General features: G+C 39.2%; 1 protein-coding gene across 1 annotated transcript; it reads left to right on the top strand.

Moving 5' to 3' along the window:
• The first annotated feature begins 474 nt into the window (after positions 1–474).
• LOC132608132 (uncharacterized) lies at positions 475–810 on the top strand. Its single transcript, XM_060322209.1, has one exon. It carries the CDS (start codon positions 475–477, stop codon positions 808–810), a length of 336 nt encoding a protein of 111 aa, XP_060178192.1.
• Positions 811–1,701: the final 891 nt, after the last annotated feature.

The raw sequence follows: 1,701 nt of genomic DNA, 5'->3' as shown, positions 1-1,701 counted from the left end.
CACTCGTGTGCTTGGAATTCCTAAATGAGGTCTTATTAACCAATTCAATCCCGAATGGCCAAAAATCCACTTTCCAACCAAATGAACAAAACGCCCCCAAAACCCCCGGGAACTGAACCGAGTATACCTCCAACCTATAATCAACATTTCGGAGCTAATGGAATCAATGAAATTCTCAAAAAGACACGTTTACCTCTGATATTGACTTTAGTCAACCGAACACTTGAGAGTTTTCAAAAATCTCATTTCCTCAACCCAAACGCATTCTAACTACCTCGGAAAACTGTACCGACCAATCCCTCTAATCAAACATACTCAAATGAAGCTAGGAAAAATGTCAACAGGGGTAAAATAGTCAAAACTCTCAAAACAACTTAACGGGCCATTACATCAACTATCAACCAGGTGTGAGAAGTTGCAATTAGTGCATGTTTGTTTTGCTGATGACTTATTAATGTGTTATAGAGCTGACCAATGGTCCATACAACCAATGATGAAGGCCTTCCTCACTTTTCTGAGGTATTAAGACTTCAGGCTGACATGGAGAAGAGTTTTACCTATCTGGCAAGGGTGCCACAAGAAGTGAAGGACCAAATCTTAGCTGAGATGCACTTTGTGGTTGCTGAGCTCTCATTCAAGTACTTAGGGGTTCCTCTATCCTCCAAGAAGTTGAATATTCAGCAACGTATGCCATTACTGGAAAAAATGGTGGCAAGGATCAAATGTTGGTCCACAAATTTCCCCTCTTTCAGTGGTAGACTACAACTCATAAAGAGTATTCTTTTTGAGATGCAAACACATTGGGCTTAGGTGTTCCTAATACCAAAGAAAATCACTAAACTGATAACTAGCATTTGTAGAACCTTTCTTTGGACCGGGAGTGCTAATACATCTACAAGAGCACTAGTGCCATGGGAGAAATTGTGCTTACCAAGATCAGTTGGGGGCTTAAATGTCATAGATGTGTATCAATAGAACAGGGTTGCTATCTGCAAGCTCATTTGGCTTGTAGCTCCTAATAAAGATACTTTATGAATTCAATGGATCCACAGTTTCTATATTAAGAAAGGAGAACTGAATGAGATACTTACTCCTACACAAGCTAGTTGTCTTGTGAGGAAAATATTTGATGGAAGAAAGTGGTTGAATGCTACCGATATACAGACTCAGCTGCAAGGCTATTTCTCTAAGAGTAAGTTTAGCATTAAAAAAAAACTTACCAAGCTTTTATACCTCAATGCCCTAAGCTTTACTGGAAAGGAATTACTATGGGAAAAAGTACCATACCAAGAAACCAATTTATCATTGGGCTTGTCATTCAAAAAAGACTATCCACTATTGATTGACTTGAGAAATTGGGGATTCGAGTGGATAGCAAGTATGTACTGTGTAATTCAGGAGTTGTTGAGACAATAGATCATCTGTTGTTTGATTGTTCTTATTCGCATCACATCTAGAGCTCTCTTTTAAGATGGATGGATGTTACAAGGCAAATTGCACAATGGAATGATGAAGTTATATGGATAGCACAACAAGTTAAGCACAATAGAGCTAGAGCAGAGATTCTGAAGTTCCTATTTGCTGCAGCAGTCTATAATGTTTGGAGGGAGAGAAACTGCAAAAGTTTTCAAGGGCTAGCACAAGAGTGTTCAAGCAGATTGAAGGAGATTGCTCTTCAACTACATGTCAGGGGCAATCACC

Source organism: Lycium barbarum, chromosome 8, assembly GCF_019175385.1.
Source record: "Lycium barbarum isolate Lr01 chromosome 8, ASM1917538v2, whole genome shotgun sequence".
In the NCBI taxonomy this organism is placed as follows: Eukaryota; Viridiplantae; Streptophyta; class Magnoliopsida; order Solanales; family Solanaceae; genus Lycium; species Lycium barbarum.
Note: the sequence above shows the minus strand (reverse complement) of the source record. Positions and strands in the feature narration are given on the sequence as shown.

Coding starts and splice junctions, on each gene's coding strand:
- LOC132608132 (XM_060322209.1), top strand. CDS start 475: ATGGTCCATACAACCAATGATGAAGGCCTTCCTCACTTTTCTGAGGTA.